The 26943-nt window shown below is 46.1% G+C and overlaps 1 protein-coding gene across 19 annotated transcripts in view; it reads left to right on the top strand.

The window, feature by feature from the left end:
- PKNOX2 (PBX/knotted 1 homeobox 2) overlaps nucleotides 1-26943 on the top strand; it is a 922547-nt gene that overhangs the window by 680184 nt on the left and 215420 nt on the right. For all 19 annotated transcript variants that reach the window (XM_019494062.2, XM_059719775.1, XM_059719782.1 and 16 more), the window contains one exon: nucleotides 2382-2553. In XM_019494062.2, the coding sequence (XP_019349607.1) occupies nucleotides 2382-2553 (172 nt within the window). The remainder of the gene's footprint in view (nucleotides 1-2381; nucleotides 2554-26943) is intronic.

Below are 26943 nucleotides of genomic sequence, written 5' to 3'. Positions count from 1 at the left end.
GCCAGCCACAACCCAACCAGGGGAGGGAATGGGGAGAGCAGACTGCCTGCAGCAATCACCAAGCAGGCTGCCTGACTCCGTAGAAGGAGAGGGGACAGAGGGCTTGGCTGGTGACTGCCTGTGGCAGGGGCTGGCTGGCCAACTTACCATGATCCCTGGGCACCTGTAAGCACATGATCCCTCATCTGAGGCCAGGTAGTGCACATCCTTTGGTAAAGTGCATGTTATCTCTGAAATATTGTAAACTCTTACAAAGAGCCTTTCTGTTCTTACTCTGTAAGTCCAGCACCTGCTTGGGGGGGGGGGGGGGGGGGGGGGAGAGGAGAGGAGAGGCGAGGCGAGGCACCAGCCACTGCCAGGGATGTAGGATCAAGGACAGTGGCCCTGAAGTGCTGTGACCTCTCTCTGCATGTGCCACCTCTGGCAGTGGCACATGTAAAACTGAACTGTCCCCCAGCCTGGTGGCTCTATGTTGTGGAGGAGTGGATGTCTGACTCCCAGGTCTAGCAGGAGGCATCTGAAATACAGAAACAGTGGAGAGAGGTCCATGAGCAGGAAAGGGACCAGGAAAAATGGGTGTACTGTGCCCAGCTCCTGGAGTTCAAGGAAAGGCATGTTGCCCCCCTCGAGCAGATGCTGGCTGCTCAAGTGGCAAACCATGGTGGTAGCTGAGGGCTCACGCAGTGGTGGCTATGGAGGAGGACTGCTGGGTTCTGGACAGTATCCTGACTCTGGCAGCCTTCATCCTGCCACCCACCACCTGGCCCTGGTCCTGCCTGCCACTTGGCAGCCACCCGCTGCCCAGACACCAGCCCTAGCCCCACTTACTGCCTCACAGTTGCCTGCCAGCCAGCCACCAGTCCTGGCCCCAGGCCCGAGGCAGCAGGCCTGGGAGGAGGCCCTGCACCAGGTGCAGTGGCCAGGGAGCCTCCCCCTAATCCTAAGTGGGTTCCCCTGTCATCCAGGCTGCCCACCTGGGCTGATACCCCCCATTCCCCTGCCTGCCATATAGCCCCTGAGAGGGAGATGGCCCCTGCCAAGGTGCACTCCATGGAGGAGAAGGGGGAGCAGGCTATCCTGCACCCACCCTAGCCCCTGGCCAAGGTCCCTGGACACTAATGTTGCCGCAGTCTCTGCACCCACAGTGGCACCACCAGAGGCTGGAGTGCTGGGCGGTAGTCCCCAGGCTCCACCCCAAGGGCACCACCAGGCCATTGATCCCCCCCCTCCCATACTTCATATGCATTGTCAGGGAAGAGGGTGTTGTATTGGTGGTGGGCATTGGGGTTCATGGGTGGGTGTTGTTGGGGAGGTGGGCAGGAGGCAATGTGCTGTGTTTGAAGGAAATAAAGCTTCTTTAATGGAAGCTGTCCAGAATGCATGTAGTTTTGGCAGAGAGCTGTGGGCCTGGGGTCTGCAGGCAGCAGCCTAGGGGCCCAACTGCAGGGGGTGGGGGAGGAGGTGACCCATGGGTGTGTTGCATACATGGTGCCTTGTCTGCCACTGCTGGGGGAGGAGGGGCATCCATGTTGCACTTGCCAGAGATTCCCAGAACTGCATCCCCTGCCTGTCTGTGCCTGTTCATCCCCCCACTTGGAGACCCCTTCCCAGTTGTGCCTTCCTGCCCACCCCTGGAGACCCCTGTCCAGCTGTGTCTGCCCATGCCCCGGCTTGAAGATCCCTACCCGGCTGTGACTGCCCATCCCACTCCATGGGGACCCCTGCCCAGATGAGCCTATTCCCCCTTGGAGCTCCCTGGTACCAGACCAGGTGTGGAAAGGCGCTGAAGCTCCCTGTGGCTGCTGCAGGTCAGAGCAGGGCAGGAGCAGGCAGCTCTGAAGCAATTTAATCCTATAAAGATTAAATCTGCCTCCAACAGGGTGTGCATGTAGACACTTTCCCAGGGCTGATTTACTGCACATCAGATTACTCTGCAGTAAATCCCAATAGCATTAATTCCACATGTAGACATGAACACATAGGGTGAGGTGGGGCAGCATCTAAAGTTAGATTTGTATAGTGACAATTTCAATCCTACTCTGATTTTGTGACATCACAACAAGCAAAATTTGTCTACTAGAACTGGTCAGAATAAAACAAATGTAACAATCTTTTAAGGATGTGGCTGCTTCACTGGCTGACATGTTGACATTTTAAGTGTATAAAGATGCCCCTGCCTTCCTGAGTCGGAAGGTAAATTAAAGGTCAAGAAATAAGAGGAGGTTGAGAAGCGAAATACCAATGCCTTTGTTTAGCTAGTGAATGACTGTAATTGTGGCCTGGGCCATGGCCCATGAAGCTGAAAATAGTGGAATATGTGGTAAAATGGTTTTACAGGAAGAAACAATATATATATATATATAAATATTTTTTATCTCTAGACACCCTCTCTTCCCACTTCTGACGCTGCTGTTTGAAAAGTGTGAACAGGCAACACAGGGCTCCGAATGCATCACTTCAGCCAGCTTTGATGTGGACATTGAGAATTTTGTACACCAGCAGGAACAGGAACACAAACCATTCTTCAGCGATGACCCTGAACTGGACAATCTGGTAAAGCTGCTGTTCAGACAAATCAGAGCTACTTTATTTTTTTAATCATTTCAGACAATAGGTACATTGAAGTGCTTTGATTTTAGGTGACCAGTATTTGAATCTAAAGCAAACCAAGAGTATCAAGACGGAGAAGTCTCATAGTGGATGATTTTAAGGAAGCATATATCCCAGTTGCATTAGGAAACTGAGAGCTAAACAATCTTTAGCAGTTCTTCTTTCCAGAAGACATAGTTATAAAACTGTCTAAAATTTAGAAATAGTTTAAAGGCAACAAGCTGTATTGACTTGTGCACACACGACACAAATGCATTGTGTGGCAGGAAGAGAAATTCCACTGTAGCCTTTTAACTGTCTCCAGCAATAGTCCATGTTTTAACAGGCAGTCTGTAGGAATATCTAAGTTTGTAGTTGAGACCAGGCCAGAGGTCAGGAGCCAGGGTATCCAAAATACACAGTAGAGAAGCAGAAGAAAGGTTGTGGGGTCCAAGACAGGGGTGAAGTAGGAACAAGGCATAAGAGTCAAGGGAAGGGAGCAAGCTAGGGGCTGCTGTAGGGTGTGAGGCATTGAGCAGCCATAGCCCAAATGAAGGACCTGGGCTTGTATATTCAGCCCAGCTGGCTCTACAGCATTTCTGGATGTGCCAGATGGAAGTCTCAGATTAAATAAGGACATCAACAATTTCCCCAGGTTTCCAAGACATATCCACTGAGCTATATCCCTCCCAGTCTATCAAATAAAATAGTTTCCCCCTCTGGCTAGACTTCAGCCCTTGCCAAACCAGATTAGTCCTTGTGCTTCTGGACTGTGATGAATGGTAGCAGCACTGTTTTTTTCTCCCTTGGAAAGGATTTTCTACCTAAAGTTTTACCAGGAATATCAGAAATATGGGGTGGATCATCATGGTATCTGGAAATCTGAGTTTAAAGCCCACCAGATTTGAATATTTGATAATCTGGAATGGTCCAAGCAACTGCTGGTTCAGCTTGGTAGCTGCCCTGCTGATCACAGATTGTATGCCAAAAGTCAGACTGGTCCCCAGGGATGAATTGGCAGCCCCAGTCAGTCTGCTTCTTAGATTCTTCTTTAGTTCTCCCTGAACTAGATATAGGTGACCAAGTCCATGATTGCTGGAACTGAAGATATGGGTGGGAGGTCTGAGTGGGCATGAGGGTAGAAACTATAGTTTGTCACATTTTCATGGTGGGAGGCTGGTTTTGGCTCATGTACCACTTAGAAATGTAGATGGGCTAGAGTCTAGGGGTGCCTATAGATGTGCTGGGAGGCTGCTCTGGTGAGCTGTAATTACAATGTGTTGGAGCAGACTCAAGTCTGCTGGAACATGCTCATTAGCACTTTCCAGCCAGCTTCTGTGTCTTGCGTACCAGTGTCTCCATTCTTCAAAATGGTGGTCGGGGTGCTTTGACTAAAGCTCATTCAATAATCTTTAGTTAAAGCTCCCCCACCATCATTTTGAAGTGTGGGGACACTGATTAACAAGATGCAGTGGTGCTTTAATTAGAGTAGCTCTTGGAGCCATTCTAATTAAAGCACCCTCTCCCCCACGCCCAGAGCATGTGTAAAAATGCCCTATGTTCTTATGACCAGGGATCCTGGTTTTCTCTGATTAAAAAAAAGTCCCCTATTTTTTAATTTTAAAAAAGTAACCCAAAATCCACATTTTTTCCATGATTAAAATGAAACACCACTATACCTCCATCTCAGTCTCCATCTCTATGAGGACTTCCAAAAGGAAACATGCCCCCTAGAGGTGATGGTGACATTCTTCAAAGGCAGCCCTGTCCCAGGTTGTGTAATTCTTTTCCAGTGGCATTAGTGTCCTGGGGTATTTGTAGACACGAGATTTCCCATTTACGCTGATGTAACTGTGTTTGGGTTTGCACGATTGGGATTTCCTGCTGCTCTAAAAGTCTTTTCAGCACGTTAAATTAACACTGCTCATATGTGTTTTATTTTGCATCGAGTTTGCTTACCTCACTGAAATCCATGGCTTTGTGTCATGTAAATACATAGACATGTAATGAGCCCTTTGTCCACCAGATGGAGTTGTGGCTTTTTTTTTTTTTTTTTTTTTTTTTTTTTTTGTATTTCACCCCTTTTGTCCATCAGATGGCAATTTGAATTGGTGAGATCTGGCAGCCCCATCCCAGGCCAGGGGAGTTGCACAAACCTCTTCTCCTCTTCCCTCCAGCCTGGGCTGGGGCCAGACACATGCCACCACCTGCATGAGATGGAGCCCCCATCTGGCAGGGGTGGGGGAGCTAAAGGCTGTGTGTTAGGAGTGAGGGGTAGCAGCAGGGCCGGGGATCTGTGGCTTGGCATTGAGGGGCAACAGAATGGGCAAAGAAAAGTCCTCCCCTATGTGACAGGACTACAGTTCCCAGCATCCCCCAGCAATCCAGGCTTGGTACAATTTCCATGGGGGACCCTTGACCGACCCAGGGATCACTGTCTTTTCTTAGGGATTGCAGGTACATAGCGTCCTTTCTCCATCAAGCCAGAGTTTCTTCCAAAAAGGGAAGTTTTTTAAACACTTGTGTGTGCGCAGTTCTTACTCAGGTGCAATAAAACCTTTTTTTGTGGAGGAGCGGAAATGCCCGTCTCTGGGTGGGAGAGAGGGGAAGGGAGAAGACCCCTCGGTGTCTGGGAAGAGACACAGCTCTGGGGCCTGAGGAGGTGCTATCTGGTGCTAAATGTCCTCTTTCAAATGTAAAAATGGTTCACTAAAACCAAAGCAAACTCATTCAGTCAGGGTGAGGGGAAGCTTGCATTTTTAAACCATTGAGAGAGAAGGGATTTTTGCCCCAGTAGGAAAGCTTTGAATTTAGATAGATAAATAGATAGATATAGATATATTTCTGTGTCGTTGGGTGTTAGGTTCAAAGTAATTTTACCTGGACATTTTCCCCACAGCCCTATCGATTGCCTGTGTCCAAAAAGTGTTATTCTGACTGAATCCTCCGCGTTCCATAGGGCAGACCTCAGCTTATAGCTTTTATGCCAAACACTGACATAATATATTTGTTCTCCTTATCTCCCTCATACATAACTCCTTACTACAATGAAAAACATAACAAAAACACCATATGCAACTAAACTAAAATAAACAGAGAACAAAAAAAACTAAAACAGAGAGAACTCCCTGACGTTAGCATGTTTGGTAGGGGTTTTCTTATAGCCTCTTATGGACAGGTTGTGACATAAAGCAGGTATTTGTTAATCCTAAAACACAGCATTATTCAGTTTCCCATCTATATATTTAAAACTTCTTTGAATCATTTCCGTTTAGCTGTCTGCTTTGGCTTAACGTTACCCACCCACTGTCATTACAAAACATTTCAAAAGAAAAAATAGCTAAGGAACAATATGCTAGGAAAACTTCTCTCAATCCTGTTTTCCTGATTTCCAACTACTTTCTTTTTCACCGACAGCCTCTTTTCTACCTTGTATTCTATCACTGTAATGTCTCCTTTCAGCATTTTTTTCTTTTCCCCCCATCTTCTCCTCCCCCCTCTACTTTTACCTCTTTGCTTCAAATTTTGTCTTTCTAATTCTACTTATTTACATTTTCACTTGCATCCTGCCATACTTTTAGCTTTCATCTCTTGGAGTTTCAGAAAAAAGAGAGTCCCTATATGCCATAAGAAGGGTAACTGCGCCCAAAAGCTTGCCAAGCCTTTTTTCTACTCAGTTGGTCTAATAAAAGATATCACATCTACTCAAAAAGAAATACACTAATCTAAAACTCTTGGTTCAAAAATTATATCTTTTATAAGACCAACTGGGAAATCACAAAGAAAATATCCTTTATTTTTATTTATATATCTATTTAAAGAACTGCGCCTGCCTTTTTGTTAAAAGTATGCACCTCCTCAGGTCAAGCTGTGTCTGGAGAAGCTGAGGGGTTTTCTCCCTCCTCCCCTCCCACCCAGAAGGATCCCTGAGCTGGTCAGGGCTCCCCATGGAAACTGTATCAAGCCCAGGCAGCTGGGGGATGCTGGGAACTGTAGTCCTGTCATGCAGTGACTCGTTGGTGGGAGCAGATGGAGTGCAATCCAAGCCAGGTTAGTATTTGGCTCCCCCTGCTGGAATTTACAGGGAATTGTACACAAGACTTAAGTAGCTCAAAAGTGCATGTCACTCAAACACAAATGCCGCACCAAAGTAACCCGGGTTAAAATTTTTAAGGTGCAGTAAATTAACAAGGATTAAATTATGTGTTGTGTACAAATGCCCCTGGAATAGAAAGCACAAGGTGGTATTAAGCCCCAAAGCCCTGCAGTCTGTGACAGGATTACTCCTACAACAGTTTCATTAGATCAGGATGAATCAAGACAGGAGCAAAGGCAAATATTTGTTTCAAGCATTGAAAGGCTCCCTGCGCCTCCTGGGTCCGTGTACTCCCATTATAAGGCAGAGAGGTGATGGGGGTGATTAGCTGGAAGAAGCTCTTAATAAAATATCTATAAAAGTTAGAAAACCCCATAAATCCCTGCACCCCTTGGACTTTGCGTTTGCATGGAGCAGAGTGCAGTCAATCACTGCAGCCACCTTCTGCAGCCACTGGAGCCATCCTCAGCCCCTCTGGGAGATAATGTAGCCCACAAACTCAACGATGGTTTTATCAAAGTCCCATTTTTTTTAGTTTGGTATAGAGACCATGCAACTCAGCCTCTCAAACAAAAATGCGCATATTGATTATGTGGTGCCTGTGCATTCAAAAAATTAAAATATCATCCAAGTAGAGAATGACAAATTGATACTAACCATCTCAAAAGATATAATTTAAAAATGTTGAAAAATAGAAGGGGCATTGTAGATACCAAAGGCCATTACACCATATTCAAAATTCCTGTAATGTGTCTGGAAGACAATTTTCCATGTATCCTCTTCCTTGATTTTAACTAAATGGTAAGGCCTCCATAAGGCTAGCTTAAAAAATGTACATGGAATGTAAAAATAGTTATGTTCAAATAGTTCAGTGATTAACAGAAGGGGATACCAATTATAGATGATTATCCTATTGAGGGCTCAATAATATTGGAATTTGTGGAAGAGAAACCATATTTCTTGGCAATGAAAAATATAGGGGCTTCTGTGGGAGAGTTACCAAACTGAATGAAACCTTTGTCCAAGTTTCCCTGAAGATAGTTTCTTAGAACCAAGAGTTCAGGTTTGGATAATGAATACATGGTCACAAATTGTACCACAGCACCTGGATGCAAGTCAAGGGGGCAGTCACAGGCATGGGCAAGATATTAGACTTTTTTTTTTTCTTAGACATGCCAGAAATCCCAATATTGGGAGGTGGGAACTTTAGTTGTGGGTAGGATGGCCATCATAGAGGACATTGCCTTGATGAGAAAAATAGAGGACATAAAAGCATTGGGTTCCATATCAATAGAGGACAGAGTAGCAGAAAACAGAATGTCCTCTATGATGGTCACCCTAGTTCTGGACTTATTGGTGCTTGGGGTCAGTGACTGTGTTTGACTGTACACAAACTCTACTGCTCATGTATAGAGGGCTGGCCTTGAAGGACCAACCATCAGATTAATACATAAATGGAGATTAGTAGGGATATCAAACTTGGTCAGCTCATCTTTTAACTCATAATTCATTCTCCAACTGAAATAGCAGAGTTGGGTGGCCTCTTTTTGTTGAACATCCTCAGTCAGAAAGCAGAATTCCATTGAATAGTTTGACATGGAGTCATAACCCTGCCCCATGGCTATTTCTGCTGTTCACTCCTGAAGGGGGTCACCATACAGAGTAATTAGGTCCTCAGTAAATTTCTTCATGTTGTCCAGCACAAGGCTGGCACATTCCACAAGCTTAGAAGCCCCAGCAAGGACGTTGCCCATCAATAAGATGATTACCAGGCCATCTAACCCTGTCTGTGGGATAAATATGAGGGCACAGGGAGAACTGAAAGTAGAATTGGTTCAGAAAAACCCTTAAATTCTTCAGGGTTCACATCAAATCAAGCTGGCAGAGGTACTTTGGGTTCAAAGGAACAGATATGAAATGGGCAACGGTAGCAGAAGTTTGTGCCTTCTTGACCCACAGGACCTCATTTTCCTCCTTCAGAATCTCAATTGGAATAGCAAAACTGCATTCTGTGCCTGGAGAGCCCCTGCGTTAGCCTGCAGGTTCTGCAGGCTGGCCATCAAAGCTTCAGTGGGGAGAGGGGCCAGGGAGGAATCCATAATGGGTAGTTGAGTGCTTCCCCTGAGAATGGTGAGGAAGGATCCTTTTGGGCTGCTCAAGCTATTAAGATGGAGGATAAGCATTCTTGAGGAGTATGGGGTTAAACCAGTATTTGGTCTGTGGGGAAACCAGATGGGGGACTAAAGCTGCACAGAGGGGTCAAAACCAAGGAGTCTGAGTTATATTCCTAGTCTAGGGATATTTAAGACTATAGTCAAGGGCAAGCAAGAGGACAGGAGCAGAAAAGTCAAGAATACAGATGGGGATGCATGAGCAGGGTCCTGAGGTCCAAGGTAGGGGGTAAGGCAAACATAAGGTATGATGGACAAATGCTTTGAGCAAGGCTGGAGAAAAGCTAGGAGCAAGGCTGATAGCTGCTTCAGGGTGCGCTATGTTAAGCAACCGCAGCCCAAATGAATGGCCTGGGCCAAGCCAGCCCATCCACCTTTGCAGCCCAGTCAGATTTACTGCAGCCCTGCCAGCCATACTCAGCCCAGCCAGCTTTGCAGCCAGTCAGTTCAGTGCCTGCAGCTGGTCCTTTTCTAGAACAAAGGCAGATTGCCTTCTAAACAAGACCTATATCCAGATCTCCTACCTCTCATCATTGCTAAAGATCATGAGCTATTCAGACAATCTACAAGTAAATAGCACAAAGGAAAAAGTCTTTCACATTGGGCCCTATGGCAATGTAGTGACATGCTACGGTGACGTATGGTGTGCTACAGCAGTGTAACAATCATGAGAGTCTACACGTGATCGCTAGCTATATCACCGTAGCAGCGCACTCGCAAGCTATAGCACACCACTACAGTGACTTACCAGTGAAATCTACCCATGCATCACACTCATGGTGCAATAACTAGGGCTGTGCAAAAGTTCAGGTGCTGATTCGATTTGGAGGAGATTCAGCCCAAATCAGCTGAATCTCCAAATCTGAATCAAATCAGGGGACCAATAAAAAGGTCTGAATTGATTCAAAGCTCTCTGAATCAATTCAGAAAAGATTTGTAGAGGTTCAATGATTCAGGCAGTCCCCATCTGCTGCGGCAGGGAGCTGGAGCCAGACTCCGTGCTGGTAACTAAGGGGGACGGGACCATGGGGGGATGCCTGCCAAGTCCCATCCCTTGCCTGCTCTTTCAGTCCCCTCCCCACCCCACCCCCCAGTGCCCGCTGACCCCCGGCTGCTCCCCTAGCCCCCCCCATGGCTGCCCCACCCATCACCAGCTCCTGGGCCTTTAAGAAAAAACAAAACAAAATGAAACAAAAAACCCAAAAACAAAAAAACAACCCCCACCTGCACTCACCAGCTCCTGCAGCAGCCTTGGGGAGTTTATGCAGAGCCCACGACATGGTATGGGGCAATGGGGGGCAGTGGGGGCACCTCCGCCACCACTCAGGAACCAATGAGTCTGGGTGGTGTTGTTTTGTTTTGTTTTTAAATGGGCCAGAGCTGGGCAGGTGGGGAAGCCATGGGGAGGCTGGGACAGCAGGGGGCAGTTGCGGGGGCTTGTTCAGAGCCCCCCATGCAGCGTGGGGCAATGGGGAATTCCCCCCTGCCCAACAGCACCCGGTGAGTAGGGGCTTTTTTTTTTTTCTTCAAAGTGCTGGGAGCTGGGGAGGGCAGGGCAGCCATTGCCAGGGCTAGGAGAGTGGGCGGGGGATGGGCCTATGTGATTCAGAGATTCAGCAGCAGCTGAATCTCTGAATCAAATTTCAGGCAAGTCAATTCAGGACAGTAATTCTAATCACCGAATCCAATCACTGTCCCCTGAATCAGCCAAATCGAAATCTAAAGTGAATACTAACCTCTTCACACCGGCCTAGCAGTAATTGCCCATACTGAACCATGCTTCAGTACTTCCAAAAGGAAGCACTAAAGCACAATGCTGTAGCAACGTCACTGTATGGCAACATGTAGATGCACCCATGATGTCAGAAAATAGGACTGAGAGAAGCTGTCCAAGCCATTGAGTTCACTCACCATGCATTAATAGCATAAAAGGTGAGAACAATTTGAGGAGATAGAGTATGTTTGTATAGTCCTCCCTCCACCACAACAAGGTAAGATCATCTTTTTTCCTACTATTATAATTACCAAAATTATTGTAGTTTATAACCTAGTTTGTCAACCAGGATAACTTCCAATCATCTTCCAACTCAAGTTTCTGCCTTTGGAAAGAACTTCCAGACAATTTTATACCAGTTCCAGGCTATGTGAATTCCTAAAAGCAAAGTCTGTCAATAGGGTTTCTAATATGGCCTGATATTAGACCATTCCAATAATAGATGGCTTTGAGGAACTGAAAGAGATCCGAGTTTGTACTTTTGAGTGCTGTGTGCAGTTATATCTGTGTGGCAACATATTAGGGCTGTGCAAAACTTCTCCAAGTGTTTTGTTTTGAAGCTGTTTCAACGCGTTTCAAGCTTGAAATATTGAAATTTAAAATTAAACAAAAAGCATTGAAACAGCTTTGAAATGAAATGAGGGCACTCGAAATGTTTTGAAAGTTTCAAAATGTTTCAAGTTTCAAAGCAACCCAGTGGTGGGAGGCAGGGGAGAGCCAGGCCGGAGCTCTATCCACCCCAGCATCACAACGTTTACAAGCTGCGTCTGCTAGCTCAAGGTATGTAGAAAAAAAACCAAACAAACTTTTAAAGCTGTGTCTGTATCGCTGATTTTCCAAATCAAGCATTGAATCTTCAGATTCAGATTTGGCTACATCAAATCGGGGACAGTGATCCAACTCAATGAATCGAATCACTGTCCCCAATTCAGGCTGAATCCAAATCCAAAGTGACTAGAGCCTGCTTCACACGTCCCTACAGCTTAGGGGCTTCTGGATTCCTCATTGACACTGTAGTTTACTATCCACTTAGCTGCAGATGCTTGCCAGGCCTTTTCCATCTTTGGCCAGGATACCATGTTCCCTGATGATTGATGTGCCAGATATGAAAAATCTCCAGATATGAAAAATCTCAAACTACTGTAATGGATAATGAAAGGGGAGCAGGTTCAACATATTAGACTATTAACCCACAAGAGTCACTGAGAAGACTTCAGCTGCAGATGCCATTCCAGTTACCATGGATGACTGGTGCCACCTTAGTCAGGGTAGGCACGTGCCCCCCCAGCAACCAGTCAGTGACCAGGGGGACCGATCATGCCAACCAGGAGGTGACTGAGGCACTTCCCAAAGTGGCAATGGCAGTTCATCTGGTGCTCCCACTCCCCAGCTGGCGTTTGTTGGGGGGCACTGGTGCTCCCAACCTGCCCCCTTCCCCCCCACTTCTCACCTAAGCAGAGAGTGCGGCCTGTCAGGAGGTGCACATCCACCCCCACCCCCATGCACCACCTACTTGTCACCACTGCCAGCTCCTGATCAAATTTCAGATTTGATTCAAGATCCTGATTCTTGTTTACAAAGCGTACAGTGAGTTTTGCATAGACTACTTCATTGCAGAGCATCTCCAAGCATTCCATGAAGAAATCTGATGTTAAATGAAGTCATCAGCAACAAAGGAAATGTTCACAACAGAACTGAGACTCAGAAGCATAACAGAGGTTTCTTGGCAGCTGGCCAGAACTACAGAATTCCATCCACAAGAGATTAGATTAATCATGAATTGTTTTACTCTAACCTTTCATTATGGCTTTTCCACAGTAATGTCATCCTCTACATGGGTAATCATACAAGAAATAAAGATAGAGGAAAATAAAAGAATTTTACTCGTGTAGGAGAAGAGTAAATGTATCAATAATTGAAGGATTTAAATGTTCAACCTTTTATATTCCTCTTGTGGAGGGGTCAGATAATGGGTTGGTCAGTGTGCTAGACCAGAAAGACAGGCCTTATCTTATTTGAAGGATTTTTAACATGCATTCCACTATAAATAAATATTGATATAAGCTTAATCCTGCAGCATTTAACTACCAGAGGATCACTGGTGGGTTCCGCTACTGAGTTAGGGTTCGGGAATAGGTTTTATTGAGTTGTTTTGAGAAAATTCTAGAACTTTAAAGATAGCATTGCAGAGATTGAGCCATTGATAGGAGCTGGTGCATCTCTGTTTTTGCAGTCTGCTTTCTCTGCACTCTAAGAAAAGACCCTCTCATTCACTGCTGTATGCATAATCTAAGGTGAATACACAGTTTCTTCATTCAAACGGCAGGAAGAACTACTTTGCATTTGGCAATTATCCTTTAGCTATACCAGTGCTAAATTGGAAGACAGTCTAGGCAGTTGTGCCAGGACTGCCAGTCTGGAAAGCAGACATTATGATCTTTACAGCATAATGAGTAGGAACACTAGAGAGCTTAGATCAGTTTCTCAATCTTTTTAGCTTCAGATCAGCCCTCCATAACATTTTGGATTTTAGTGGCATCTCGCTTGACAGCACTGAGCTCAAAATCTAGCTGGTACCAGGCAAGGGTGGCAGGGGCAGAACCACACCTCATTGTGCCCCATTCTTTCCACCATCTGCCACCTCCTCACCCCTCAAACCCCTGGTCTATTCTTGAGGGATAAGCACAGCCTCCACTGCTGAGGAAGCTCATTTAGGGTCTTGCATAGCAGCAACTGCGGCCCCCATGCCCCTACCTGTGGTCCTGGGAGTATGCATTAGGGGTCTGGGAATGAAGGGAAAGGAGACTGGCTGAAAAGCATGGCTACCACTTTGCCATCCCATGGCTCAAAGCATAGAGGACAAATGGCACAGGGGCTGCTGTGGGATGGGTGGGACAGGGAAAAGGAGAAGTCAGAATTTGCTGAGTAAGAATCTGTGAGCAGTGTTTGTCTGTAGAATTCTGGAGAAGATGTGGGGCACCAGATGGGGGTAGGAGAACCCTTATCTCTTCTCAGGAGGTAGATGCTGATCCTTAAAAGGATCTCACAGCATGTCAAAAGTTCTGCAACACCCTGAGTGATCTAGACCCAAAAGTGAGTCAGTAAAACTGCACTCAGAAAAAAATCTCAATGTGGGTTTAGGACACCAAGAGGCACAACTGACAGGATCTTCACAGCTGCAGGAGAAATGTTGGGAATAACATAAGCCTCTACATGACCTTCTTTGACCTCACAAAAGCTATCAATTCTGTCAGCCAAGAAATGTGGTGAATCCTTCTGAAGTATGGATGCCCACTGAAATTTGTCACCATTCACTGTCTTCTCCATGAGGGTATGCAAGCTGTGATTTTCATTAATGCATCTATCACAGATCCCTTTGAGGTCAGAACAGGGAGTCAAGCAAGGCTGTCATTGCTCCAACACTTCCCAATATTCCTTGCCACAATGTTACATCTGACCACCACCAAGCTTCTAGCCAGAGTGGACCTAAGCTACTGAATAGATGGTAAGCTGTTTAACCACAGCTGACTCTGAGCCAAAACCAAGACCACACTGACCACAGTCCTTGAGCTCCAGTATGCTGATGATGCTGTAGTGTACATTCACTCAGAAGCAGACCTTCAGGAAATCATCAATGTCTTTAGCAAGGCATTCAAGAAAAGGGGACCGACGCTTAACATTTGAAAGACTAAGGTCCTCCACCAACAAGCTGGACCCCTGCTAAACCAGATGGGACAACAGATGCTCAGGAAAAAGCAAACTCACTAAATGGGTATTTTGTGTCAGTTTTTCACCAGTCCCGTGGGACGCTCCTGCCCACTATGGGACAGGGAGGCCATCCCTGTCAAAGCTGACCTCATGAAGGAATACCTTGAGAGGCTGGATATCTTCAAGTCAGCCAGTCCTGATGGTTTACACCTGAGGGTACTCAAGGATCTTTCATGCATCATAACTCAGCCCCTGGCATAGATCTTTGAGAACTCCTGGTGCTCTGGTGAAGTGCCCGAGGACTGGAAGAAGGCCAATGTGATGCCTACCTTCAAGAAAGGGAGGAAAGTAGATCTGGCAAACTACAGGCCCATCAGCCTGACTTCTATCCCAGGGAAGGTCTTGGAAAAGACTGTCAAAGAGGCCAACCTTAACAGACTGGCTGACGGCAACTTCCTGAGGGATAGCCAGCACGGTCAAGCAAGACCTACCCGCAACAAACCCAATCTCGTTTCCTTTTACGACCAGGTGACCTATCACCTGGACAAGGGAAAGGAGATTGATTTCGTATATCTTGAATTTAAAAAAGCCTTCGATCTGGTATCCCATGATCACCTCTTTGCAAACCTGGCTAACAGCAGCCTTGGCCTCACCACGATCTGCTGGCTGGGGAATTGGCTCCATGGTAGGACTCAGAGGGTGATGGCTGAAGGAAGTCAATCATCATGGCGTGCTGTGACCAGTGGGGTCCCTCAAAGCTCTGTCCTAGGGCCTATAGTATTTAACATCTTCATTAATGATGTAGACATTGGTGTCAGAAGTGGACTGGCCAAGTTTGCTGATGACATCAAACTCTGGGGTAAAGCATCCACACCTGAGGACAGAAGGGCGATCCAGGCAGATCTTGACAGGCTCAGGAAATGGGTGGATGAGAACCTGATGGTGTTTAATATTGAAAAATGCAAGGTTCTCCACCTTGGGAAGAAAAACCCGCAGCATGCTTATAGGTCGGCAGTGCTACGCTGGCTAGCACTACAGATGAAAGGGACTTGGGGGTCATGATTGACCACAAAATGAGCACGAGCCTTCAAGGTGATGCTGTGATTAGTAAAGCAAGCAAAACGCTGACTTGCATCCACAGATGCTTCTCAAGCAAATCCCAGGACGTCATTCTCCTGTTGTACTCGGCCTTGGTGAGGCCACAGCTGGAGTACTGTGTCCAGTTTTGGGCCCCACAATTCAAAAAGGATATGGAGAAACTTGAGAGAATGCAGAGGACAGCCACGTGCATGATCAGAGGTCAGGAAAACGAACCTTGTGATGAGAGGCTGAGAGCTATGGGACTCTTCAGCCTAGAAAAGCGCAGGCTCAGGTGCGATCTCGTGGCCACCTACAAGTTTATCAGGGGTGCTCACCAGGATCTGGGGGAGCGTTTGTTCATCAGAGCACCCCAAGGGATGATGAGGTCGGACGGTCACAAACTCCTCCGTGACCATTTCAGGCTGGACAAAAGGAAGAGCTTCTTTACTGTCCGAGCCCGCAAGGTTTGGAATAGACTACTGCCGGAAGTGGTTCAAGCACCTACTTTGAATGCCTTCAAGAGACATTTGGATGTTTATCTTGCTGAGATCCTATGATCCCTGCTGACTTCCTGCCCCAGGGAATTTGATGATCCTCCGGGGTCCTTTCCAGCCCTAGTGTCTATGAACAGTGTCAAGCTCTGGTAATCCAGATCCCTGGTGAGACTCTGGAGAACATTGAGCATTCCTGTACCTTAGAACCATCTCTCACAGAAGGATGACATCGACAAAGAAATCCAACATCACCTCAAGCAGGCAAGTGCAGCCTTTGGATGCCTGAAGGAATGGGTGTTCAAAGATTGTTACATCATGTCTGAAACCAAGTTCCTGATTTAACAGGCAGTCATGATCCCCACTTTGCTGTAGGGAGCTGAAACATGGACAACATACTGGAGCCAACTAAAGTTGTTGGAGAAGCACCATTAATGTTGCCTGCAAAAGATCCTCTGAATCGCAACAGACACACCAACTTTAGTGTCCTCTTGCAAGAAAACACCACAAGTATTGAGGCAATGATCATCTAGCATCAACTTTGTTGGGCCAACCATATCATATGGATTTCTGAAGCCAGATTCCTAAAGCAAGTTTTATTTTCCGAGCTCAGAGTGTACTCAAAAGGAGGGAAGAGAAAGTGACTCAGGGATGTTCTCAAGGCCAACCTAAAAAAAAATACAAAATACAATATTGATGTCAACTCATGGGAGACTATTGCCCAGGACCACCCCAAAAGAAGGAAGTCTCCTGCAGGGTCTCAGTACTTTGAAACCTCACAATAACAGAAGCAGATGGAAAAGCAGGGGGAGCAGAAACAGCACCTCACAGACCAAATCACAATCCACAGCCACCCACCCCACACAGAAACACATGACAGGCTCTACTGCAGTTCCGACAATCCTGGTTAGGCCTTATCAACCATCTTTGGACACACAGATAAGACAGTCATGAAAGACAATAATCCTTGACTGGGAGGAATTGCTGAAGGACTAGAATTTTTCTCAGCCAGAGTGCAAGTCTCCAGATTCATTATAGTACAATATCTCCTCCCCTTGTTATGCACTCTCTTCATTTTCATTGGTTCTAGGTGTTGGATTTAAATAATCAATGCACAATTACATTGCAATAACTGCTCAGTATGAGAGTCCCTGTACTCTGATTGACTGACACCTCTCATTACCGAAATGTTCGTACAACATATATATGACTCTGCAATCTTACTGTAAATATGCTAATAATTACTTTGATTATTCAGGGTTGCTAACCCAAGAAAATATTTTTATACTGACAATCTACAAACTTTTTACTGACAATCATATTTTATTGATATATGTTTTTACTGACATATGTTTTACATAAGGTAAATGTAACCCTTTTACCAAGCCAACAGTGTGCCCTTGTTGCAAAGAAGACTAATGGTATACTGGGTTGCATTAGTAGGAGTGTTACCAGCAGATCAAGGGAAGCGACTATTTCTCACTAGGGGAGTAGTAAAATACTGAGGTTATCCAGAGAGGTTGTGGACTCTCCATCCTTGGAGGTTTTTAAGACCTGGCTAGACAAAGCCCTGGGTGGAATGATCTAGTTGGAGATGGCCCCAATTTGAGCAGGGGGTTGAACTAGATGACCTCTTGAGGTTCCTTCTAATCCTCATTTTCTATGATTTTATGATTTTAAGCCCTGGGTGGTAATAACATGAGCTGGGTTCAACTTTGGGGGTTTAACACCAATTTTCTAAATCTGGCTTGAGTCCTCACCCAGAAACCTGAAAAAGTACACTTTAATTGGATGTTCTAAAGTGAAAAAATGTCCCCACTTGCAAGCAATATTAAACCAAAAGAGGGTTTAATCTCAGGGAAAAAGGAAACAAACAATCTTAGATAAAATCATAACTATTAAACATTAAGTGAAACCTAAACCATCAATAGTCTCAGTCTTACTGCAGCAGTAGTTTTACACTGTTTCTCCAACCTCAGGGATCTCCCACTCACCTCCACACCCTGATACTCCTGACCACACCCTGCACCATTCTGTCCCTACTCTCTCCATCCCAGCATAGATCCCATCAGCCACCTCTCCCCCTACTCTGGCTCCACAGATCCATCCTGGCTGTACTCCCCCTTCCCTCTCCCATGCAATGCCTCTGGCTGCCTAGGACCATGTGGGCCTGCCTACTTCCAAGCAAGCCTACCTTGCAGGCAAACAACAGGATGCAACAGCAGCTCTTAGCTGGGTGGTGGTGAAGAAGGGGCTACAGAGGCTCCCATGGGCGAAAATGCCCTGGTGGAAAGCTCCCTGTAGGGTGCCAACCTGTGCCCTTGCACAGATAAAAGGTGGCACTGCTCTGCTCTGTCTGTTCATCAACACTTGTATCCAGCCTCATTCTGATGACAGACCTTCAGTCAAATTCATGGTTTCTTAGTCTTTTGCAGACAGCTCAATTTTTTTCTTCAGACTTTTCAGATAAGAGTTTGTAGGCTTCTTTATGAACTCAGTAAGCAGTTGGCAACCCTGACACTAACCCCATTGCTCCAACTGTTTCCTGGATACCAGAACTTTCCACAACAAAATTGCTACCTTAGCTTCTTCTTGGAATTGCTAGAAGCTAAAACCTTCAAAATGCACATGACAGTAGAAAGAAGAAAAGAAATATATGCTGGGAAATTGTTGAGAGGGAAAATATTTATAGACTCTTGATTCATATACATCCTTCCTCCTTTTCATATTGTTCCAAAAACCCATTCCCTTATCCCAACATATGAAAGAGATATTTCTTCCCAGAATAGCTTATATTTGAGCCATGTTTATAGATCTGTTTAAAATGTGTTTTAAAATGTTGCTGCATACTACCTGTGTTCATTTAAAATTATGTTATTTGTATCATTTGTGTCTGCCTGAACCTGAAGGTGTAAGAGATATTTGAACCACTTCCATTTATATTAGTGGATTGTTTACTCAGAAGCCTAATATTAAGAATTAATTGTATTACTTACGTTTCATGGCACAGAAGTGTCAAACTACTGTGCTGATTTGTCACCACTGAATGTATGGCAGACAAAAATTGGGTATCATTTATCAGGTAGTTGCCATCAAAGCTTATTGGGATAGGGAATAAGCCAAGCTCCATGTGTGTCCAAAGATAAAGCAATAAAAGAAAAAGCTTTCCAGTTCTAAAAACAAGATGCACCTTAAGAGCCAAAACTCAAAAACAGACAGACAGACAGACAGAACCTTATGTCTTATAGGCAGCCAAGTGCCATAACTACTCCTGCCAGGTTTTAAAACTTTGAAAACTCCATCTACAACTTTCACATGCATATCTGAGGAAACTGCATTGACAGAGCTGATGTCCAAACAGATACCGTCTATCACACCAGACAATAGATTTGTGAAACAACCATATGTAGCAATTATGTGAAAGTATACAAAGCCTAGTTACCAAAGTACACTCTTTCTTTGCCAGGGTTCTGACTGATTCTACTATAGAAACAGGGATACACATGAGAGGGCTCCCAAACCATTCAAAAGGAAACTACTCAATTCTCATACACTGTAAATAGGAAAAAGGAAAACGTAGAAACATTATACAGAATATGAAGAAATGCATGACATAAAGAATGTTGTACTGGTTGTGTTGTAGTGGTATGGACAGCGCTGAGAGGAAAGTACTAAATAATTCCAGAATTTCTGCACATATTTAATGTGCCATGTCACAAACAAAACTTTTTTTATTTTTCTTTCCTAGTACTCATGGTACAGATCAGTCTCACTATGTATGCCTTAGTGAAAGCTTTCCCTGCTGCATAAGGGCTTTTTGAGGCAATTTGCAGTTCTGTTACAGGCAGGTATGCAGCTATGTATGGACACCCACTTTAGACGCACAAAATCACCAGAGGCACAGACTCATGAGTGACTTACCCACCTTAGTCGGGGGGGTACATGCCCTCCCAGCAATCAGTCAGTGACCGGGTGGGGGGGTCCCCCACAACCAATCTCACTGACAATGGTGGGGGGGGGTCTCCCCATGACTGATTGCGCCCCCTGGGAAGTGGCTGCAGCACTCCCGGAAATGGCTGTGGCATTTGTAGTGGTGCCACTGGTGCTCCTACCTGACACCCCTGCCTGTTGCCTAAACAGGGAGTGTGGCCTGTCAGGGGGTGGGGGTGCACCAGCACTCTCAGGGGGTGCATGTGCACCCCGTGCACCCCCTATGCATTGCCACTGCACTAACTTATTTTTGCCAGGGGGATGGTGGAGGCTAAGATGATGATTCCCCCCCACCCCCCACAGCATGGTGGAACAGAGCTGAGTGGGGCCTGGGGAGGGGGGAGGATGTGAATTGCCCACTGCAGGCTTAGGATTCCCCACTCTGCTACTCAGGAGTCCTGTGCCAGCTGTGCCGCCATGGAAAGGCACCCCCTGCCTGCCCAGCAGCAGTAGGGGGCACAACTCTGTGTGGCTTCTGCCAAAAGTATCCTAGAAAAATATTTTGTCTAACATGCATTGACATGGTAGGGGACCTACAGATCGGTAGCCATCTGGGGGACAGTGATCACCTAATAATAGAATTCACCATAAGACGTCGAGTGGGTAAGGTAACTAGTAGGGTGAAAGTGCTAGACTTTAGGAAAGCTGATTTTAATGAACTCGGGCAATTAGTCAAGGACGCACTGCAGAGTAGGAGTTTTGAAGTGATGGGAGCCCAAGAAGGGTGGCTGTGCCTTAAGGAAACGATCCTTCGGGCACAAAGTGAGATGATCCCGATGCGAGGAAAAAGAGGGAAAGGGGCCAGGAGGCTTCCATGGCTGACCAGAGAAATCCAGGGCAGCCTAAGGGCCAAAAGGGGAGCACATAAAAAGTGGAAACAGGGAGAGATCGCCAAAGATGAATATACCTCCTCTGCTCGCGCTTGTAGGCAGGCAGTTAGAAAGGCCAAAGCTACCATGGAGCTGAGGATGGCATCCCAAGTAAAGGACAACAAGAAATTGTTTTTTAGATATATAGGGAGTAAAAGGAAGGCCCAGGGAGGAATAGGACCCCTGCTCAACGGGCAGAAACAATTGGTGACGGACCAATTGGGGGGACAAGGCTGAACTCCTCAATGAGTTCTTTGCCTCAGTGTTCCTAAGCGAGGGGCATGACAAGTCTCTCACTGGGGTTATAGAGAGGCAGCAGCAAGGCGCCAGACTACCATGCGTAGACCCTGAGATGGTGCAGAGTCACTTGGAAGAACTGGATGCTTTTAAGTCGGCAGGCCCGGATGGGCTCCATCCGAGGGTACTGAAGGCACTGGCCGACATCATTGCAGAGCTACTGACGGGAATATTTGAATGGTCGTGGCGCACGGGCAAGTCCCGGAGGACTGGAAAAGGGCCAGTGTGGTCCCCATCTTTAAGAAGGGGAGGAAGGAGGACCTGGGCAACTACAGGCCAGTCAGTCTCACCTCCATCCTTGGCAAAGTCTTTGAAAAAATTATCAAGGCTCACATTTGCAAGAGCCCAGCAGGACAAATTATGCTGAGGGGAAACCAGCACGGGTTTGTAGCAGGCAGATCGTGCCTGACTAATCTAGTCTCTTTTTATGACCAGGTTACGAAACGCCTGGACACAGGAGGAAGGGCGGATGCCATATACTTAGACTTCAGGAAGGCCTGCGATACGGTATCCCACCCCATACTGGTGAACAAGTTAAGAGGCTGTGATGTGGATGACTACACAGTCCGGTGGGTGGCGAATTGGCTGGAGGGTCGTACCCAGAGAGTCGTGGTGGATGGGTCGGTCTCGACCTGGAAGGGTGTGGGCAGTGGGGTCCCACAGGTCTCGGTCCTTGGACCGATACTCTTTAATGTCTTCATCAGCGACTTGGACGAGGGAGTGAAATGCACTCTGTCCAAGTTTGCAGATGACACAAAGCTTTGGGGAGAAGTGGACACACCGGAGGGCAGGGAACAGCTGCAAGCAGACCTGGACAGGTTGGACAAATGGGCAGAAAACAACAGGATGCAGTTCAACAAGAAGAAATGCAAAGTGCTGCACCTAGGGAGGAAAAATGTCCAGCACACCTACAGCCTAGGGAAAGACCTGCTGGGTGGCACGGAAGTGGAAAGGGATCTTGGAGTCCTAGTGGACTCCAAGATGAACATGAGTCGGCAGTGTGACGAAGCCATCAGAAAAGCCAATGGCACTTTATCGTGCATCAGCAGATGCATGACGAATAGATCCAAGGAGGTGATACTTCCCCTCTATCGGGCGCTGGTCAGACCGCAGTTGGAGTACTGCGTGCAATTCTGGGTGCCACACTTCAGGAAGGATGTGGATAACCTGGAGAGGGTCCAGAGAAGGGCCACTCGTATGGTTAAGGGCCTGCAGACCAAGCCCTACGAGGAGAGACTAGAGAAACTGGACCTTTTCAGCCTCCGCAAGAGAAGGTTGAGAGGCGACCTTGTGGCTGCCTAGAAGTTCATCACGGGGGCACAGAAGGGAACTGGTGAGGTTTTATTCACCAAGGCGCCCCCGGGGGTTACAAGAAATAATGGCCACAAACTAGCAGAGAGCAGATTTAGACTGGACATTAGGAAGAACTTCTTCACAGTTCGAGTGGCCAAGGTCTGGAACGGGCTCCCAAGGGAGGTGGTGCTCTCCCCTACCCTGGGGGTCTTCAAGAGGAGGTTAGATGAGCATCTAGCTGGGGTCATCTAGACCCAGCACTCTTTCCTGCCTGTGCAGGGGGTTGGACTTGATGATCTATTGAGGTCCCTTCCAACCCTAACATCTATGAATCTATGCACTTGAAATGCTTGAAGGATGAATATTTCACAAACACCTTTCCTACTACTTTCTGAATTTAGTGGGACCTCATTTCAAAAACTTCTGCAACTCTTTTTTGATTATGGAAAAAAATAATAGGGAAAAGATGGTAAAAAGTCCCCATAGGCAGAAAATAAAACAGAGAAGGAATCCTACTTTATCTGCGTATCAAAGAGCAATTTACAAAAACAATCTCATGAACCCAGAATAACAGACCTCTAGCTTCAGCTTCCTTTGTGCAAAAATGAAGTTTATTTTCTACCTATGGGAACTTTTTACCATCTTAAATTTTCTCCAAACCTGAGGAAGGGTGCATGTGCCCAAAAGCTTGCAGAAAAAAGTTTTTTTGGGTTTTTTTTGCAATTTCATAGGTATAATGAACCATATGCAATTTCATAGGTATAAAAGGCAGCCCATGAGCCGGATGTGGCCTGCCAGGCCATTCTATCCAGCCCATGGAGTCCCTAAAAAGTTTAGAAAATTAATATTCATCTGCCCCTGACTGCCTGTCATGCAGCCGTGGATGGCTTCCCAAAACTCAGTAAGCGGCCCTCCACCTGAAATAATTGCCCACCCCTGGATAGATTCATAGGTTCATAGATGTTAGGGTCAGAATGGACCTCAATAGATCATCAAGTCCGACCCCCTGCATAGGCAGGAAAGAATGCTGAGTCTAGATGACCCCAGCTAGATGCCTATCTAACCTCCTCTTGAAGACCCCCAGGGTAGGGGAGAGCACCACCTCCCTTGGGATAATCTCTGAACCAAGAGTTCTAGAGTTTGTTTTGTTTTGTTTTGTTTTTTTGTTGTCTCAGACCAACACAGCTACCAAATACACCCCTAAAACAAATAAACTAGCACTTAGCTGTCTTCCATCCAGTCTTTCAAGGCGTCACCTTCTGGCCACCTCTTATCTTTCAGAGGCTTTGCAGAGCCTGCAGGCTTGCACAAGCAAGCAAGCAAGGAAGGCAACAAATGGACAGGCAGGAACCCTGCTCTCAGCCCTTCCCAGCAGCTGCTTAACCAGAGGATCCAGGCAAGCCTACTTCCTGCTAGGTGCAGCCCCTTGAGGCTACTTTGAGGTCTTTTATCCTTCCCCCTGCTGGCCCATCTGGCTAACTCTTCCTCATTCACCCCACCTATGTCAGCTCCTTTGCTGAGAGAGACTGCCTCCCAGGACCTGGTTCCCAAGCCTTTGGTGAGTTCTTCCAGGTCTGGGGTGGGCATGAGGAGGTGCTTCTGGTGCCCTGCCATGTTACACCTGGGCTCCCAGTCAACCATCTACATGTGCCTTACTACTCAGTAATTACTTGGCAGTTAATTTGCTACTTGCATTTTCAGGTAGCAAATAAACTGCCAAGTAGATCAAATTTTTGGGCGCTAAGAATCTGCACATGTACATGGTGATGCTTACTACACAGTAATTTGCTCCACTGCACAGTAAACATCTCATGTAGACACACCCATTCAGTAAGGAACCTACATTTACCTAGATTTTCCTTTTCCTTTTAACATCTTTATAGAATTTTTTTGTTACTTGATTCCTTTTCTAAATTCCAAGTAATTAAAGGGCCTGTGTGTGATGTCCTGCAGAAATGCAAACACCTCACCTTTTGAACCTACTGGTGTAACATTAGTTATTGAAATGCATAACAAATGATTGCAGTGTGATATATCTGTATTTTTTTGTGAATTGCACTGTAATTGACTAATTATAACATTTTACACAAATTTATTTGAAGTGTATTTTCTCAGTGTTTTAAGCAAGTAAAATATTTCCCAGGATGTTGTTATGTTGAACCAAAGACCAACCCAGCAAAGTTTTGAACCCTAGTCTTCAGATAATCAATTTCAACGTCTGTCCTGGATCTATACTCCTTCTGTAGAGCATCCACTACATATGAAATGTGACATACATTTGCTGCTGAATGATATAATATGACCCTCTAAAATCTTTACAGATCCTCTGCTTTGCAGAATAGTTTTACAGCCTATGAATGTTATCTGCATTCTTTTGTGATAGATTTATTATCTTGCCTTTGGCCTCAGGAAAACACAAAGTAAGGGCAGCAGACATAGTTTCCCTCCACCTTTGTAATCGGAGAATGTTTCTGTTTCTGTCCTGTGTCCTTTCGCTCATCTCCTCTGATTCCAGTATAAATACTGTAGGGATGTGTGGAGGGAGGGTGGATTCCTGAGGATAATGAATTCCCTAGAGGAACCTTGCTTCTCTTTTCTCTCCTGCTTTAGTTTTTGGATGTCATGTTGTATTTTCTTCCACATTTACAAGAGATGTCATTTGTTCCAGTGAGACATTCTCTAAATGTCTGTCAATCTAAAATTGCAAAATCAGTGGGAAAGTGAAAAAAAAGGATGCAACAAATAGGAATATGACATGCCATGCTTTACAAATTGCAGGTTTTTTTTTTTTTTAAGTTAAACATAGTTAATTCCCTCCTGAAACACTTCCTCCACAAATCAGTTCACTTATGTTTATTCCCCACTAATTCTCAGCACCAGTTCTAGGACTTTTATATACTGGCTCCTTGCTTTCAAATGAATATAAATGACCATGTCTCATCTGAGATAAATAAATGAAGTTGTGAGTACATAAATTAGTCAAAAATAGTATATGGAAGAAGTGTGGTCATTGGAGAGGATCTGTGCAAGAAGATTGTGGGTTTGTAGATGACACCTCAAAAGATAAGGAGGGTGGCACAGAAGCAAGCAAACATTTGCAAGGGAGAAAGGACTGCCAGCCAGCCTGGATCCAACTGAGGGAGAAGATGACAATATCTCCCACATCCGCCATTTCACCTGGGCCTCAGCCACCAGTAAACACTGATGGGAGCATGTAGTCCTCTCCACCTGGGATGACAGACACTGGGTGCATACGTTCAGACTGTCAAGGGGAACATTCAGTTGGGTTTTTGGTTGTAGCCATATTGGTCTTAGAACATAGGCAGGGAAGGTTGTTTGAGTAGATGTGATATCTTTTCATAGATTTCATAGACATTAGGGCTGGAAGGGACCTCGGAAGATCATCAAGTCCAGCCCCCTGCCCAAAGGGCAGGAAGTCAGCTGGGGTCATAGGATCCCAGCAGGATAAGCATCCAGTTTCCTCTTGAAGGTGTTCAATGTAAGCGCTTGAACCACCTCCGGTGGCAGGCTGTTCCAGACCTTGGGGGCTCAGACAGTAAAGAAATTCTTCCTTATGTCCAGCCTGAAACGGTCTTGTCATAGTTTATGACCATTTGACCTAGTCGTCATCCCTAGGGGCGCTGTGGTGAACAAACGTTCCCCCAGATACTGGTGGTCACCCCTGATAAACTTATAGGTGGCCATCAGATCACCCCTGGCCCTGCGCTTTTCCAGGCTAAAGAGCCCCAGGGCTCTTAGCCTGTCATCGTAGGGTCTGCTTCCCTGACCTCTGATCATGCGCGTGGCTCTTCTCTGGACTCTCTCAAGCTTCTCCACATCCTTTTTGAATTGTGGAGCCCAAAACTGGACGCAGTACTCCAGCTGCGGCCTCACCAAGGCCGAGTACAAGGGGAGAATAACGTCCCGGGATTTGCTTGAGAAGCATCTATGGATGCAAGCCAGCGTTTTGGTCGCTTTACTAGCCGCAGCATCGCACTGCAGGCTCATGTTCATCTTGTGGTCAATGATGACCCCCAAGTCTCTTTCTTGCATAGTGCTAGCCAACATAGCACTGCCGAGCCTATAAGGATGCTGCGGGTTTTTCTTCCCAAGGTGGAGAACCTTGCATTTATCGGCATTGAAGACCATCAGATACTCATCCGCCCACTTGCTGAGCCTATCCAGGTCAGCCTGGATCACCCGCCTGTCTTCTGGTGTGGATGCTTTGCCCCAAAGTTTGGTGTCATCAGCGAACTTGGCCAGTCCGCTTCTGACTCCAGTGTCCACATCATTAATGAAGATGTTAAACAGTATGGCTCCAAGGACAGAGCCCTGGGGGACGCCACTGGTCACAGGACACCACGATGAGTGACTTCCATAAATTACTACCCTCTGGGTCTGACCCCGGAGCCAATTTTCCAGCCAGTGGATTGTGGGGGACCCAAGGCGACAATTGGCCAGTTTCTCCAAGAGGTGATCATGGGAAACCAGATTGAAGGCTTTTTTGAAGTCAAGATAGATGACATCAATCTCTTCTCTCTTGTCCAGGTGATAGGTCACCTGGTTGTAGAAGGAAATGAGATTG

The sequence above is a fragment of the Alligator mississippiensis genome, chromosome 16, assembly GCF_030867095.1.
Source record: "Alligator mississippiensis isolate rAllMis1 chromosome 16, rAllMis1, whole genome shotgun sequence".
NCBI lineage: Eukaryota > Metazoa > Chordata > Crocodylia > Alligatoridae > Alligator > Alligator mississippiensis.
Note: the sequence above shows the minus strand (reverse complement) of the source record. Positions and strands in the feature narration are given on the sequence as shown.